This window comes from Molothrus aeneus, chromosome 5 (assembly GCF_037042795.1).
Source record: "Molothrus aeneus isolate 106 chromosome 5, BPBGC_Maene_1.0, whole genome shotgun sequence".
In the NCBI taxonomy this organism is placed as follows: Eukaryota; Metazoa; Chordata; class Aves; order Passeriformes; family Icteridae; genus Molothrus; species Molothrus aeneus.
In genome coordinates, this window is record NC_089650.1 from 70,265,111 (window position 1) to 70,279,003 (window position 13,893).

Below are 13,893 nucleotides of genomic sequence, written 5' to 3' on the forward strand. Positions count from 1 at the left end.
GGATGGCTGTTTTGGGGCACATGCTGTGGCTGTTTTGGGGCACATGGGGTGGCTGTTCTGGGGCACAGGGGTGGCTGCTCTGGGGCACATGGGGTGGCTGTTCTGGGGCACATGCTGTGGCTGTTCTGGGGCACAGGGGTGGCTGTTTTGGGGCACAGGGGTGGCTGTTCAGGGGCACATGGGATGGCTGTTTTGGGGCACATGCTGTGGCTGTTTTGGGGCACATGCTGTGGCTGTTTTGGGGCACAGGGGTGGCTGCTCTGGGGCACATGCTGTGGCTGTTCAGGGGCACATGCTGTGGCTGTTCTGGGGCACATGCTGTGGCTGTTCAGGGACTCGGGGATGCTCTGGGGCTCCCGGGCGGTCCCGCAGCCGCCCGGTGCCGGTGCCGGTGCCGGCGGGGCCCGGCCCCCCTCCCGCGGGCCGGGGGCGGCGGGAGCAGCGCTGGCAGATAATTGCTCTCCCTGGGGAGTTTTGTCTTCCCAACAGCCTCTAAATGTCACTCTCTGCCAAAGTGACGCCTGTCAGCCCCGCTAATTGTTTATGAGCGCGTCATGTTCCCACCTCCGGCCGCGCTCCCGCCCACCCGCCGGTGCCGGAGCGGGAGCGCGCAACGGGAACGCGCTCCGGGAACGGGAACGCGCTCCCGAGCCTGCCGTGCCCCAAAACCCCGGCGGGGCTGCGAGAGCTGCAAACCCCGCTCCCTTCCCGACCCGGAGCCCTGTGGGAGCCCTCAGGGCCTCCATGGGAGCCGGGGCTGCCCCCGGAGCTTTTTGGGGACTCCTTTGTGGGTGTTCCTCCCCAGGAGTCGGTTCTCAGCAGAGTTCTGGGGGAGAAGGGGGCTCCCGGGGCACTGGGGGCCGCTGCCCCTGCCCTGCCCGGGATCCCCCCAGCTCACAGCGCCTCCCTCCCGGCAGCCCTGGGGCTTCCCGGCCCGCGAGTTCCTGCGGAAGAAGCTGATCGGGAAGGAGGTGTGCTTCACCGTGGAGTACAAGACCCCGCAGGGCCGGGAGTACGGCATGGTCTACCTGGGGAAAGGTGAGCAGGGACGGGCACCTGGGGACGGGGAGCATGGATGGGGACCTGGGGAAGGGGAGCATGGATGGGGACCTGGGGAAAGGTGAGCATGGATGGGGACCTGGGGAAAGGTGAGCATGGATGGGCACCTGGGGACGGGGAGCATGGATGGGGACCTGGGGAAGGGGAGCATGGATGGGGACCTGGGGAAGGGGAGGATGGATGGGGACCTGGGGAAAGGTGAGCATGGATGGGGACCTGGGGAAGGGGAGGATGGATGGGGACCTGGGGAAAGGTGAGCATGGATGGGGACCTGGGGAAGGGGAGGATGGATGGGGACCTGGGGAAAGGTGAGCATGGATGGGCACCTGGGGACGGGGAGCATGGATGGGGACCTGGGGAAAGGTGAGCATGGATGGGGACCTGGGGAAGGGGAGGATGGATGGGGACCTGGGAAAGGTGAACATGGATGGGGACCTGGGGACGGGGAGGATGGATGGGGACCTGGGGAAAGGTGAGCATGGATGGGCACCTGGGGACGGGGAGGATGGATGGGGACCTGGGGAAAGGTGAGCATGGACGGGCACCTGGGGAAAGGTGAACATGGATGGGGACCTGGGGACGGGGAGGATGGATGGGGACCTGGGGAAAGGTGAACATGGATGGGGACCTGGGGAAAGGTGGGTCAGGATGGGTAGGTTAGGATGGATGGGTTGCCTTGGGAAAAGGTGGTTCCAGGGTGTTTTACCTGAGAAAAGGTGGGTCAGGATGGGTTACCTGGGAAAAGGTGGTTGCAGGGTGCTTTACCTGGATAAAGGTGGGTCAGGATGGATTACCTGGGAAGAGGTGGGTCAGGATGGTTTACCTGGGAAAAAGTGGTTCCAGGGTGCTTTACCTGAGAAAAGTGGTTCCAGGATGTTTTACCTGGGAAAAGGTGGCTCTGGGGGGGAGCACAAGGGGATGTTTGGGCTGTGTTGGGCTGTGCCATCAGCAGGAGGATGCCTGCCTGCTTTCCCATCACTTTTCCATGATTTTCCATGGCCCCCAGCTCTGGGAGGGCAGTGAGGGGTGTCCAGGCCCCCAGGTTTCCAAGCTCCAGCCCTGCTCTCCCTGCTCCAGGAGCATTCCTGGGCTCAGCCTGGAATGCCCTAAGCACAAATCCAGCTGGGAACCCCCTTTTGGGGGATGCAGTGGGGAGTGGAGGTGTTGGGGTACGCTGTGGCAGCAGCTGGATGCATTCCCACTTCTCCATGGATTCCCAATTTTGGGAGAGGGGAAATGCCCAGTGCTGATCCCAGCTGAGCTGGAGCTCATGGACACAAGGAGCAGCTCTGGGTGAATTCCCACAGCTTTCCCTTCCCCATCCTTTCTGTTGTTACAAATCTCTTGCCTGTCTGTGGCTGAGATCCCAAAAGGAATTCACCTCGAGCATTCCGGGTGGGTTTTGGGGCTCTCCCTCCCTGTGTCCCCTCAGCCGTGGCCCTTTGGAGGCGCCAGCTTTGTCCCTGCCCAGAATTCCCGTGCCCTGGGGGTGCCAGGGGTGAGATCTGGGCTCCCAGCTCATCCTCCAGAGCCTCCCTGTTGCTGGGGCAAGGGGAAGCTCCGTGTGCAGCTGGGACAGCCCTGCTGTGGGATATTTGGGATACCAGTGGGATACCTGGGGCTTGGACACAGCTCCCAGGCACTGCAGTCCCGTGGGAAGGAGGGAAGGACCAGGCACTGGGAAGGGGCTGCTGGATTTTGGGGGAGGTCCCTGGGGAGCCCCAGTGGGGACTGGGGGGGTTGGGTGCCCTCAGCCCCACATCCCTGCGGACTCGGCTGTTTTCCATGTGGGAATGGGCTGGAAAGGGGGAGTCGGTACTGCAGGTGGGCTCCCTGTGGCACTCAGAGCCTTTCCTGGCACTCCCATGGCACTCAGAGCCTTTCCTGGCACTCAGAGCCTTTCCAGGCATTCCTGTGGCACTCAGAGCCTTTCCATGGCACTCAGAGCCTTTCCTGGCACTCCCATGGCACTCAGAGCCTTTCCATGGCACTCAGAGCCTTTCCTGGCACTCCCATGGCACTCAGAGCCTTTCCATGGCACTCAGAGCTTTCCTGGCATTCCTGTGGCACTCAGAGCTTTCCAGGCACTCCCATGGCACTCAGAGCCTTTCCATGGCACTCAGAGCCTTTCCATGGCACTCAGAGCTTTCCTGGCATTCCTGTGGCACTCAGAGCTTTCCAGGCACTCCCATGGCACTCAGAGCCTTTCCATGGCACTCAGAGCCTTTCCAGGCACTCCCATGGCACTCAGAGCCTTTCCCAGAGCAGGAGCAGGGATGGGCTCATCCAGCTGGGCTCGCTGGTCCCAGGCAGATCCCAAGGCCGGCAGGATGGGGCAGTGGGCTCTGCCTGGAGAGAGCAGGGAGCCCTGGATGGGGCAGTGGGCTCTGCAGAGGGAGCAGGGAGGCAGCCCTGGATGGGGCAGTGGGCTCTGCAGAGGGAGCAGGGAGCCCTGGATGGGGCAGTGGGCTCTGCAGAGGGAGCAGGGAGCCCTGGATGGGGCAGTGGGCTCTGCAGAGGGAGCAGGGAGCCCTGGATGGGGCAGTGGGCTCTGCAGAGGGAGCAGGGAGCCCTGGATGGGGCAGTGGGCTCTGCAGAGGGAGCAGGGAGCCCTGGATGGGGCAGTGGGCTCTGCAGAGGGAGCAGGGAGCCCTGGATGGGGCAGTGGGCTCTGCAGAGGGAGCAGGGAGCTCAGGATGGGGCAGTGGGCTCTGCAGAGGGAGCAGGGAGCTCAGGATGGGGCAGTGGGCTCTGCAGAGGGAGCAGGCTCAGGATGGGGCAGTGGGCTCTGCAGAGGGAGCAGGGAGCCCTGGATGGGGCAGTGGGCTCTGCAGAGGGAGCAGGGAGGCAGCCCTGGATGGGCAGAGCTCCCCGTGGCTCCGGGGTCTGAGGGTGCAGGGCTGCAGAGCCCGGCATGGCCGCTCCTCCCCGACTTGCAGCAGTGCCCCTGCCCGCCCAGGAAGGCTGGAGCTCCCTCCGTGGGGGCTCCTGGGCTCAGCTGGATGTGCCCAGGTGGGCAGTGCCTGCTTGGAGCCCTGCCCCCAGCCCATCCCAGGCCATCTGCTGCACCCTGGCACATCCAGGGAGCTCCTCCCGTGTCCCCATGGGGCCCAGGCTGCCCCAGAGGGGAGTGGGACCCTCAGGGCTGCCAGGTCCCACAGATCCCGGGGTGTCAGAGTTACCTCTGTGCTCCAGGAGCGTTTGGACAATGCCCTCCGGCGCAGGGTGGGATTTTGGGACGTCCTGGCTCTGGATTGGTGATCCCTGGGGGTCCCTTCCCACTCAGGACATGCCATGATGCACTCCTGAGCTCCCACTGTGCCAGGGAGGCCCTTTGGGATGGGGATCCCCTCCTGCAGAGGGAGGGATTGGAATCACAGACATTTTGGCTGGGAAGGACCCCCGAGATCCAAGACCATGGAATCCAATGTTTGATTTGGAGCTTGGGTTTGGGGAGCTGCTGCTCTGCTCTCCCCTGAGCCGCCCTGCAGCCAGGGCCATCCTGGGGCCCGTGGGCAGGGAGTGAGCCTGGGAAGGGTTGGGATGTTGGGGCCTCTCTGGAGCCATCCCCATCCCTGCTCCAGCCCCGCCTGGAGCGGCGCGGGCGGGAGAAATGAGGCAGAAAATGTTTCCTGATGAAGTTTGTCAGGGTTTAAACACCATTAATGTGGGAATGCTGTGACAGATTCCCTGCAGCAGCTCCTGCCTGGGGAGGATGGAGAGCAGGGAGCTTGCAGGGGGATGGGGACAGGCTGGATCCGGGGGCTGGGGACAGCAGGGGAGGCACAGCCAGGCCGGGTGCCAGGTGCTGCCCTGGGGTCAGCCCCAGCCCCTGGGGCGCTGCAGAGCTGGGAAGGGCCCTGGGGGTGCTGTGCCAGCGGCTGGGCCCGAGCCCGGGGGGGCAGGAGGGGCCGAGGGACCCTGGGCTGTGGCAGCCCCAGGGTGGGCACGGCCCCAGGGCAGGGACTGTGCCCTGTGCTGGGCCTGCCCAGGGACCCCCTGGAATCCGGGGGCAGCTCCGGGCCCCTCCTGCCAGGAGAGCCCTGGAGGGGCTGGAGTGTCCAGGGAATGGAGCTGGGAAGGGGCTGGAGCCCCAGGAGGGCTGAGGGAGCTGGGCAGGGGCTGAGCCTGGAGCAAAGGAGGCTCAGGGGGCCCTGGTGGCTCTGCACAAGTCCCTGCCAGGAGGGCACAGCCGGGAACAGGGACAGGAGCAGAGGGAACGGCCTCAGGCTGGGCCAGGGCAGGTGAGGTTGGACAGCAGCAGGAATTTGCCCATGGAAAGGGGCTCAGGGAGCCCAGGCTGTGTTGCCAGGGGAGCTCTGGGGTTGTTGCAGCACTGCTTACCTGGGATTCTGGGAATGCTGCCCCATTCCCGTGTCCCTCTGTCTCCTCTCACCTCTGCTCCTCTCCTCTCTCAGACACCAGTGGTGAGAACATTGCTGAGTCCCTGGTGGCCGAAGGACTGGCGTCCCGGCGGGAGGGCATCCGAGCCAACAAGTGCGTGCTGATCCCATCCCGATCCTGATCCCATCCTGATCCTGATCCCATCCCGATCCTGATCCCACCCCCATCCTGATCCTGATCCCAGGCTGGTGCTCAGGCACGGAGCCCCTGGATCCCTCAGCTGCAGGGGCCAAGCCCTGCTCCTTGGCTCCCGAGGTGCCCACATCCCACCGGCACCTCTGGGGTGTCCCCTGGGCTTTGGGGCTGTGCAGGGGCTGGCAGGGGCTGCCTCCTTTCCTGGGATGCAGAGGCACCTGGGCTGTGGAGCAGAGACTCTCTGGGAGCCTCCAAAGTCACTCCTGGGGTGGGGTTGAGTCCCCTTCATTCCCAGTGGAGAGGAGGTGCTGGGACACGGCTGGTGCTGGATCTGGCTGGGTGATCCCTGTGCCAGCAGAGCCGAGGCTTTTCCTGGGCTCCCTCACATCCTGGGGCGTTGGAGAGGGCTGCAGCTGTGGGGACAGGATCCATTCCAGAGGTGCAGGACACTTCCAGGGCAGGGTCAGCCTCCTTTGTGGGGTCACGGAGTCCTGGAATGGGTCGGGTGGGAAGGGACCCCAGAGCCCCTCCAGTGCCACCATGGCAGGGCCACCTCCCATTGTCCCAGGCTGCTCCAGCCCCAGTGTCCAGCCTGGCCTGGGGCACTGCCAGGGATGCAGGGGCAGCCCCAGCTGCTCTGTTCAATATCCCCGAGTTTGTTTGGCAGGACTGGTGCCAGGGCTGGGAGGTGGTTGTGGGCACTTTGGTGGCCCCTCAGTGGCCGCCTGTGCGTGTGGGGCCGGGCTGATCCCTGGAATCCCATGGAATCCCATGGAATGTGCCTTCCCTGCTCTCCCAGACTTGCTCTGCCCTGCTGGGAGCCGGGAACGCTGCTGCCTCTCCCCCGTGGTGCCCAGAGCAGCCTCTGGAGGGGTTCCCGGGCTCTCCTCCCCATCCATGGCAGGAGAGGCGCTTCCCGCTGCATTCCCACTGGGATGGGCGGTGGGAGGAGCTGCGTTGGGTCGGGCGGGGATGGCCCCCGAGCGCCCCGGAGGCTGCGGGGCTGAGTGCGGCGTGCCCTTAGCCCCGAGCAGAGCCGGCTGGCCGAGCTGGAGGAGCAGGCCCGCAGCGCCAAGAAGGGCATGTGGAGCGAGGGCACGGGCTCGCACACCGTGCGCGACCTCAAGTACACCCTGGAGAACCCCCGGCACTTCGTGGACTCCCTGCACCAGAAACCCGTCAATGGTAAGGGTGTCCTTGTGTCCCCCTGTCCCCCTGTCCCCCTGTCCCGTGTCCCCAGCCCAGTGGGCTGAGCTCCGGTGTCACTCTGCAGCCATCATCGAGCACGTGCGGGACGGCAGCGTGGTGAGGGCCCTGCTCCTGCCCGACTTCTACCTGGTCACCGTCATGCTCTCGGGAATCAAGGTGAGCCCCTTTCCTCTGCCCCATTCCCTCTGCCCAGTTCCCTCTGCCCCATTCCCACTGCCCCATTCCCACTGCCCAGTTCCCTCTACCCCATTCCCACTGCCCCATTCCCACTGCCCAGTTCCCTCTGCCCCATTCCCACTGCCCCATTCCCTCTGTCCAGTTCCCTCTACCCCATTCCCTCTGCCCAGTTCCCTCTGCCCCATTCCCTCTGCCCAGTTCCCTCTGCCCCATTCCCTCTGTCCAGTTCCCTCTACCCCATTCCCTCTGCCCAGTTCCCTCTGCCCCATTCCCTCTGCCCCATTCCCTCTGCCCCATTCCCTCTGCCCAGTTCCCTCTGCCCCATTCCCACTGCCCCATTCCCACTGCCCAGTTCCCTCTACCCCATTCCCACTGCCCCATTCCCACTGCCCAGTTCCCTCTGCCCCATTCCCACTGCCCCATTCCCTCTGTCCAGTTCCCTCTACCCCATTCCCTCTGCCCAGTTCCCTCTGCCCCATTCCCTCTGCCCCATTCCCTCTGCCCAGTTCCCTCTGCCCCATTCCCTCTGCCCCATTCCCACTGCCCCATTCCCTCTGCCCCATTCCCACTGCCCAGTTCCCTCTGCCCAGTTCCCTCTGCCCCATTCCCACTGCCCAGTTCCCTCTGCCCCATTCCCACTGCCCAGTTCCCTCTGCCCCATTCCCTCTGCCCAGTTCCCACTGCCCCATTCCCACTGCCCAGTTCCCTCTGCCCCATTCCCTCTGCCCAGTTCCCTCTGCCCCATTCCCACTGCCCCATTCCCACTGCCCCATTCCCTCTGCCCCATTCCCACTGCCCAGTTCCCTCTGCCCAGTTCCCTCTGCCCCATTCCCACTGCCCAGTTCCCTCTGCCCCATTCCCACTGCCCAGTTCCCTCTGCCCCATTCCCTCTGCCCAGTTCCCTCTGCCCAATTCCCCTTGCTCAGTTCTCGCTGCCCAATTCCCACTGCCACATTCCCTCTGCCTATTTCTTTCCCTGTCCGACCTCCTTGGCACCTGCAGCTCTCTGGGTCCCAGGCTGCAGCAGGGAGGGGTGGAGGGACATCCTTGTCACCTGCTGCACCTGCGGTACCAGGCTGGGAGCAGCCCGAGGTGTCACCGTGGGGTGGGGACAGGTGTGGCTTGGGTGGGGCTGTCAGACACCCTGGTCAGGATTGTGCTGGGAGTTCACGGGATCCAGGGATCCCTGAGGCTGGAAAAGCCCTCCCAGCCCATCCGTCCCAGCTGTGCCCAGTGCCCACCCTGTCCGCAGCCCAGAGCCCTGAGTGCCACCTCCAGGAATCCCTTGAACTCCTTGGGCAGCCCCTTCCAATGTCTGATCACCCTTCCCATGGAGAAATTCCTGCTGTTGTCCAAGTTCAAAGAACCACAGACTTGTTTGTGTGGGAAGGGACCCCAGAGCCCCTGCAGTGCCAGCCCTGCCATGGCAGGGACACCTCCCACTGTCCCAGGCTGCTCCAGCCCCAGTGTCCAGCCTGGCCTGGGGCACTGCCAGGGATGCAGGGGCAGCCCCAGCTGCTCTGGCAATTCCAGCCCAGCCAGGAATTCCTCATTGCCAAGATCCCATCCCTGGCTGCCCTCTGGCACTGGGAGCCATTCCCTGGGTGCTGTCCCTGCAGGCCTTGTCCCCAGTCCCTCTGCAGCTCTCCTGGAGCCCCTGCAGGCCCTGCCAGGGGCTCTGAGCTCTCCCTGGATCCTTCTCCTCTCCAGGCTGGGCATTCCCAGCTCTCCCAGCCTGGATCCCTGGGAACTGAGGGGCTCCAGCCCTGCAGCAGCTCCAGGTCCCTGTCCAGGGCTCCCCTGAGCTGGAGTCGGTCCCTGTTTCCCAGGGCAGCCATAGGGCTCTGTCCTGACACAAATTCCCCAATTTCAGTCCCCAAAACACCCCTGGAGCCAGGGAATGGGGGCAGCCTGAGGTTTTGGGTCCATCCCATGCCCTGACTGTCCCCGTGTCCTGCAGTGTCCCACCTTCAAGCGTGAGGCTGACTCCGAGGTCCCGGAGCCGTTCGCGGCCGAAGCCAAATTCTTCACGGAGTCACGGCTGCTCCAGAGGGATGTGCAGATTGTCCTGGAGAGCTGCCACAACCAGAACATCCTGGGCACCATCCTGCACCCGGTGAGAGCTGGCACGGGCTGGCTCCGGGGGCTGGGGACGCTCTGGGGTCACAGGCTGCTCCCAGTGGGGGAACCAGGACTTGGGTGGGTTTGGGATATCCTGGTCCGTGTGAGGAGGGCAGAGCCTGTGGGTGGCACTGGGATTTGTGGGTGGGTTTGGGATATCCTGGTCCGTGTGAGGAGGGCAGAGCCTGGGAGTGTCACTGGGATTTGTGGGTGGGTTTGGGACATCCTGGTCCATGTGAGGAGGGCAAAGCCTGGGGGTGTCACTGGGATTTGTGGGTGGGTTTGGGATATCCTGGTCTGTGTGAGGAGGGCAGAGCCCGGGGGTGTCACTGGGATTCATGGGCTGTTTCCTGGTGGGTTTGGGATATCCTGGTCCATGTGAGGAGGGCAGAGCCCGGGGGTGTCAGTGGGATTTGTGGGTGGGTTTGGGATATCCTGGTCCGTGTGAGGAGGGCAGAGCCTGGGGGTGTCACTGGGATTTGTGGGTGGGTTTGGGACATCCTGGTCTGTGAGGAGGGCAGAGCCTGGGGGTGTCACTGGGATTTGTGGGTGGGTTTGGGACATCCTGGTCTGTGAGGAGGGCAGAGCCCGGGGGTGTCACTGGTGAGGTCTCCAGTAGCACTGGGAGCTCAGGGGACATTGAAGGGGCTGTGCAGGTCCCCCAGAGCAGGGCCAGGGCCAGGGGGGATCCTGCTGAGCCTGGGGGAATCCTGCTGAACCTGGGGGAATCCTGCTCCCTGCAGAACGGGAACATCACGGAGCTGCTGCTGAAGGAGGGCTTTGCCCGCTGTGTGGATTGGTCCATCGCCGTCTACACCCGCGGTGCCGACAAACTGCGCGCGGCCGAGAGGTGGGATGGGGATCCTGCTGATCCCTCTGCTCCCTCGGTTCCCTCTTCTCCTGCTGCTCCCAGCTGATTCCTGTGCTCCCAGCTGATCCCTCCGATCCCACTACTCCCAGTGCTCCTGCTGATCCCACTGTTATCAGTGCCCCCAGCTCATCCCGGTGCTCCAAGCTGATCCCATTGCTCCCTGCTGATCCCACTGGTCCTGCTGATCCCAGCTGATCCCACTGTTCTCACTGCTCCCAGCTGATCCCAGTGCTCCTGCTGGTCCCACTGATCCCAGCTGATCCCAGCTGATCCCATTGTTCCACTGCACCCAGCTGCCTCCATGGGGTGCCCAGAGTGACTCCAGCCCCATGTGGCTGATCTGGGGTGGGATTGATGTGATCTCCCCTCCATCTCTCCCGGGTGCTTTGCTGGGAGTGCCACCCCTGGCACGTCCAGGTGTCCCAGCCCTGATGTCCCACTGTCCCCACCCTGCCAGGTTTGCCAAGGAGCGCAAGCTGAGGATCTGGAGGGATTACGTGGCCCCCACAGCAAACCTGGATCAGAAGGACAAACAGTTTGTGGCCAAGGTGAGCGGGGCTGGGAAGGGACATCTGGGGACCAGGGGCACAGCACGGGGTGCCCAGCTCCCAGCCTGGCCTCTCCATGGGTTTGCACAAACCCCAGAGGGATTTCCCTGGGCTGGATCACGGCCGTGGATCCCAGGGTGCTCTGGGATCCCCAGCAGGGCTGCAGTGGGAGGAGGTGCCAGGAGAAGGGAGGGAGCCCTGAGAGAGAGAGAGGGGCTTTGGTTTGTGGGCACGGACTGGGGGCGTCCTGGCACCTCACTCTGGTCAGGCGGGGCTACGGGGATGGGATTGCATCTCAACTGATTCCTGATCCTCCCGGGGAATGGCTGCCCCATGGATCAATTCCTGATCCTCCCAGGGGAATGGCTGCCCCATGGATCAATTCCTGATCCTCTGGGGGAATGGCTGCTCCATGGATCAATTCCTGATCCTCCCGGGGATTGGCTGCCCCATGGATCAATTCCTGATCCTCCCAGGGGAATGGCTGCTCCATGGATCAATTCCTGATCCTCCCAGGGAATGGCTGCCCCATGGATCAATTCCTGATCCTCCCGGGGAATGGCTGCTCCATGGATCAATTCCTGATCCTCTGGGGGAATGGCTGCCCCATGGATCAATTCCTGATCCTCTGGGGGAATGGCTGCTCCATGGATCAATTCCTGATCCTCCCGGGGATTGGCTGCCCCATGGATCAATTCCTGATCCTCCCGGGGAATGGCTGCCCCATGGATCAATTCCTGATCCTCCCAGGGGAATGGCTGCCCCATGGATCAATTCCTGATCCTCCCAGGGGAATGGCTGCCCCATGTATTGGTTCCCACTTCTCCCAAAGGCTGGAGATGCTGCTGAGCCCCTCTCCTGGGGGGTGTGGTGTGTTCCCTGCCCCTGGGTGCCCAGCAATCCCTGCCCATGGGTGCCCGGCAATCCCTGCCCCTGGGTGCCCGGCAATCCCTGCCCCTGGATGCCCTGGCAATCCCTGCCCATGGGTGCCCAGCAATCCCTGCCCATGGGTGCCCGGCAATCCCTGCCCATGGATGCCCTGGCAATCCCTGCCCATGGGTGCCTGGCAATCCCTGCCCATGGATGCCCTGGCAACCCCTGCCCATGGGTGCCCAGCAATCCCTGCCCATGGGTGCCTTGGCAATCCCTGCCCATGGGTGCCCGGCAATCCCTGCCTATGGATGCCCAGCAATCCCTGCCCATGGGTGCCCGGCAATCCCTGCCCATGGATGCCCTGGCAACCCCTGCCCATGCATGCCCAGCAATTCCTGCCCATGGGTGCCCCGGCAATCCCTGCCCATGGGTGCCCAGCAATCCCTGCCCATGCATGCCCAGCAATTCCTGCCCCTGGATGCCCCGGCAATCCCTGCCCATGGGTGCCCAGCAATCCCTGCCCATGGGTGCCCGGCAATCCCTGCCCCTGAGCACCCAGGAATCCCTGCCCATGGATGCCCAGCAATCCCTGCCCATGGATGCCCAGCAATCCCTGCCCATGGATGCCCGGCAATCCCTGCCCATGGATGCCCGACAATCCCTGCCCATGGATGCCCTGGCAATCCCTGCCCATGGATGCCCAGCAATCCCTGCCCATGGGTGCCCAGCAATCCCTGCCCATGCATGCCCGGCAATCCCTGCCCATGCATGCCCAGCAATCCCTGTCCATGGGTGCCCGGCAATCCCTGCCCCTGAGCACCCAGCAATCCCTGCCCATGGATGCCCTTCAATTCCTGCCCATGGGTGCCCAGCAATCCCTGCCCATGGATGCCCTTCAATTCCTGCCCATGGGTGCCCAGCAATCCCTGCCCATGGGTGCCCAGGAATCCCTGCCCATGGGTGCCCAGCAATCCCTGCCCATGGGTGCCCGACAATCCCTGCCCATGGGTGCCCAGCAATCCCTGCCCATGGGTGCCCGACAATCCCTGCCCATGGGTGCCCAGCAATCCCTGCCCATGGGTGCCCGACAATCCCTGCCCATGGGTGCCCGGCAATCCCTATCCCAGCACAGATCCAGGGGCACAGCCGGTGCCGGAGGGAGGTGAAGCAGCGCGGGCCGGTCCCGGTGGGATGCGGGATCTGGGCAGGGCCGGGCAGGATCCGTGGCATCGGCCCCACTAGATGGAGCTGCCGCCTCGCCCAGGCAGCGGCCGCGGCTCCCGAGCGGCTGGAATTTCCCTGGGAATGGGCAGCAGCCACATTTCTTGGAAAGTCGGCCTGGTCCCTGCACAGGGTCGGATCCTTCCAGCTGCTCCGGTCCTGCTGGGATCGGGATCGTGTCCCAGCAACCTGGCCTCGCCTGGGTGCTCCTGGGGGGATACAGGAATGGGATCAAGCCTGGCAGATCCTGGGGAAAAGCAGGAATGGGATCAAACCTGGCAGATCCTGGGGAAAAACAGGAATGGGATCAAACCTGGCAGATCCTTGGAAAAGCAGGAATGGGATCAAACCTGGCAGATCCTTGGAAAAGCAGGAATGGGATCAAACCTGGCAGATCTTGGGGAAAAGCAGGAATGGGATCAAGCCTGGCAGATCCTGGCAGGGAATGCAGGAATGGGATCAAGCCTGGCAGATCCTGGGGAAAAACAGGAATGGGATCAAGCCTGGCAGATCCTGGTGGGGGGATACAGGAATGGAATCAAGTCTTGGCAGCTCCTTGGAAAAGCAGGAATGGGATCAAGCCTGGCAGATCCTGGGGAATGCAGGAATGGGATCAAGCCTTTGGCAGACCCTGGAGGTCTCTTGGATGCTGGGGGTTGAATGGAGCAGAGATGGAAAAGCTCTGGAGCTGCCAGGACAGCCAGGAGCTCCTGTAGCTGCTCAGAGCTGATCCCTGTGGCAGTGCTGGCTTGTGTCCTCTGGGATGAGGTTGGGAATGGCTCCTGTGCTTGCTCCGGGGCTCAAATGTGGCTGGGACAGGAGCAGAGCTCCCCAGAACCTGCCCAAACCAGGGAGGGTGTGCTGGGCATTCCCTGTGGGAGCAGTGCAGGGACACCGAGCTCGGAGGGGCTCCGGGAGGCCGGAATTGAGAGCCCATCCCTCGGGATGAGGACGTGGCTGTCCCCTCCCCTCCCCGTGGCGGTGACAAATGGCACCTGGGCAGGTGTCCCGTGGGCACGGCAGGGCCGCGTGCCGGCGCTGGAACGCTGGGAAGCGCCGCTGGCAGCGGCTGCCACCGGAGCTGTGCCAGGAGCTGTGCCAGGAGCTGTGCCAGGAGCTGTGCCAGGAGCTGTGCCAGGAGCTGTGCCAGGGCCGTCAGTCACGCTCCGCTCAGCTGCTGGAGGGGGCGGCTGGATGCTCCCGGCGCTTCCAACACGCCGTGATTCTGTGGGATAGCAGCAGGGGGGCCCCCCCAGGCTCTGGAAGGGGATGTCC

The 13,893-nt window shown here is 64.0% G+C and overlaps 1 protein-coding gene across 1 annotated transcript in view; it reads left to right on the forward strand.

The window, feature by feature from the left end:
- Positions 1-13,893, forward strand: part of SND1 (staphylococcal nuclease and tudor domain containing 1) — a 79,218-nt gene that overhangs the window by 5,689 nt on the left and 59,636 nt on the right. The window contains exons 3-9 of the mRNA XM_066551111.1: positions 918-1,038; positions 5,478-5,556; positions 6,623-6,783; positions 6,872-6,963; positions 8,945-9,100; positions 9,849-9,955; positions 10,434-10,524. Coding sequence (XP_066407208.1) covers positions 918-1,038; positions 5,478-5,556; positions 6,623-6,783; positions 6,872-6,963; positions 8,945-9,100; positions 9,849-9,955; positions 10,434-10,524 — 807 coding nt within the window. The remainder of the gene's footprint in view (positions 1-917; positions 1,039-5,477; positions 5,557-6,622; positions 6,784-6,871; positions 6,964-8,944; positions 9,101-9,848; positions 9,956-10,433; positions 10,525-13,893) is intronic.